This window comes from Aplysia californica, unplaced genomic scaffold (assembly GCF_000002075.1).
Source record: "Aplysia californica isolate F4 #8 unplaced genomic scaffold, AplCal3.0 scaffold00430, whole genome shotgun sequence".
Lineage (NCBI taxonomy): Eukaryota > Metazoa > Mollusca > Gastropoda > Aplysiida > Aplysiidae > Aplysia > Aplysia californica.
In genome coordinates this window covers 35,627-37,763 of record NW_004797700.1, presented here as the reverse complement: position 1 = coordinate 37,763, position 2,137 = coordinate 35,627, and the positions used below count along the sequence as shown (strand labels likewise).

Sequence of the window (2,137 nt, the reverse complement as noted above, 5' to 3'; positions counted from 1 at the left end):
AATCAACAACAACAATAATAACAATAATAATGGTAATAATAATAATAATGATATTAATAATAATAATAATAATAATGATGGATTGCATTTATATAGCGCTCTATCCCATACTAGTATGAGCTCTGAGCACTTTACACCAATCACATAATCATTCGCACAAGAAAAAACATTTTAACAGAAACAAGAAAAACCAGTTCAACCACATAAAGAAGAACTTTCACAACCATACATTAACTATACACGAAAGGACAGTGGGGAAAAAAAGTAAAAATATACATGTATATATTAAAAAACAGAAGTTACTAACAAACTATAATACAAAAAAAAGACAAAGGCAGCATGAACCGTTGTATCAACTTACCCGACTCCGTTCTGAAAGCGGACGCTGTTCTTGTGTGAGCTGGTGGCGGGGTAGAACTTCATGCAGGTGTATCGTTCCCACTCGGTCATAGACCGCCTCATCATGTATTCCTCTTTGGAGTCTGGCGGACACAGGAAAGAACGATGATATAGTTAAAGGTACAGAATCTATGACCAACAAGAAAATGATCTGTGGGGAAAAAGGAAAGAAGTAATAATGTAACCAGAGATAGATCTATGACCACAAAATGAATGATCCTTTTATGAGCATGATGACTTCTTTTAGTAAATTGATATCTCTATGGCGAGTGAATTACATTCAACAAAAACCAAGAAGGTCGTTAGAGAATGTTAAGAAATCCTTTCGACTATCTCTCCCCCCCCCGCACCCCCCTCCACCTCCCGCCCTTTCAATCGATCCTCATAATCAGCTCTCACACCAATACGATTGGGGCTCATATGACCTTATGCAGTTGCCAGCGCCGTAAAACCTTACTAAAAACAAAACAACAATACAATGCACTCTCCTTATCGATACACCTCTTTCCTCTCTTCATCAGGTTGAGTTATGACTTGTCCACATTGCTTCTGGTCTACCTTTGGTTCTTTGGCTCCCTTAAAAAAATTCTAAACCTTGAAAAAAAACAAAAAAATAATAGGTGGGTGGTTGGCGGGTGCTCTGGTATGGTTGCTTCTTCTTTCCTTTCAAACATCTATCGTCCTCATCTCCCTTCTTTCTTTTTTATTTTTGTTACTCTCTTTAACACCTCTAATCTTCTGGCGCTCATATGACCTTATTGTGTTGCAAGTGCCGTAAAAAATTGACTCAAACAATAGTCTGACTGGCGTCTGTGATAAAGTGGTTAGACGCTTCGCATGCAGTGGCTGTTGCAAGCGCCGTAAAACCTCTACTAAAAACCCCCACAAACAAACATGATAGATCACCATTCGATCTCCTTACCAAAATGTCCTTTAGCGAAGAGGTAAGGCATCTCTGCCTTGGTCCAGCGCAGTCTCGTGTTTGCCGTGGCCTTTCTCTTGGACCTCAGCCCGTGTCGTGCCTCTGAGTGCTCATAAATGTAGCGGCTGTCATCGTCTTGTGGAGGGCTACCCAGGGGGGCGGGGTACATGCCCATCTTTTTCATGTCTCTACAAGGCGGAGAGGAATACAAAACATGTGTCAGGGAGCGGTGGAATCAGGTGCTCGTCAAATTTTGAGCATATTATTGAGTTATTGGTATCATCTTTAAGTTTATTATAATATTTGTATTTCTTTTGGTGATAAAAATACTCATATATCTTGAGTAGAAGTCTAGATATGTGCGATTGAGGAAAGTGTGGTGACTTGTTTTCTGGGGTAGAATTTGTGAGAAAATGGCCACCAAAGTTTGGTAGCTTCTATAACTTGAGAGTCATTGAAAGCTGAAAATTTACTTATTTTGTATAATTAATTAATGTTTTCTCGTAAAATTCACATGGAAATGTATTTTTATATGGACATAATGTGTGCTGAGCCAAAAAATACAAATTAGACAAGAATTGCCAAACTGGAGGAAAAATGCCTGTTTCTTCGATTTCATTATTTTGACGAGTGGCGCTCATCAAGGTAAGGAAATCATAGAAATCGGCATTTTTTTTAGCCGGTTGGCACCAGAGAACCAGAGAGCCAGAGACATAGAGAGAGACAGAGACAGAAACAGGGACAGAATGAGACAGATGGGTTGGGGGAAATGAAATCAGAAGCACCCAGATACACTCCCATTTTTCTGGGGGGGGG

General features: G+C 39.6%; 1 protein-coding gene across 1 annotated transcript in view; it reads right to left on the bottom strand.

Moving 5' to 3' along the window:
* The window catches only part of LOC101853956 (zinc metalloproteinase nas-15), a gene marked incomplete at its 5' end in the record, with an annotated part of 17,713 nt that extends 16,204 nt beyond the window's left edge, over window positions 1–1,509 (bottom strand). The window contains 2 exon segments of the mRNA XM_005104652.3: window positions 362–482; window positions 1,322–1,509. Of these exon segments, the coding sequence (XP_005104709.2) occupies window positions 362–482; window positions 1,322–1,509 (309 nt within the window).
* Between the last annotated feature and the right edge of the window lie 628 nt (window positions 1,510–2,137).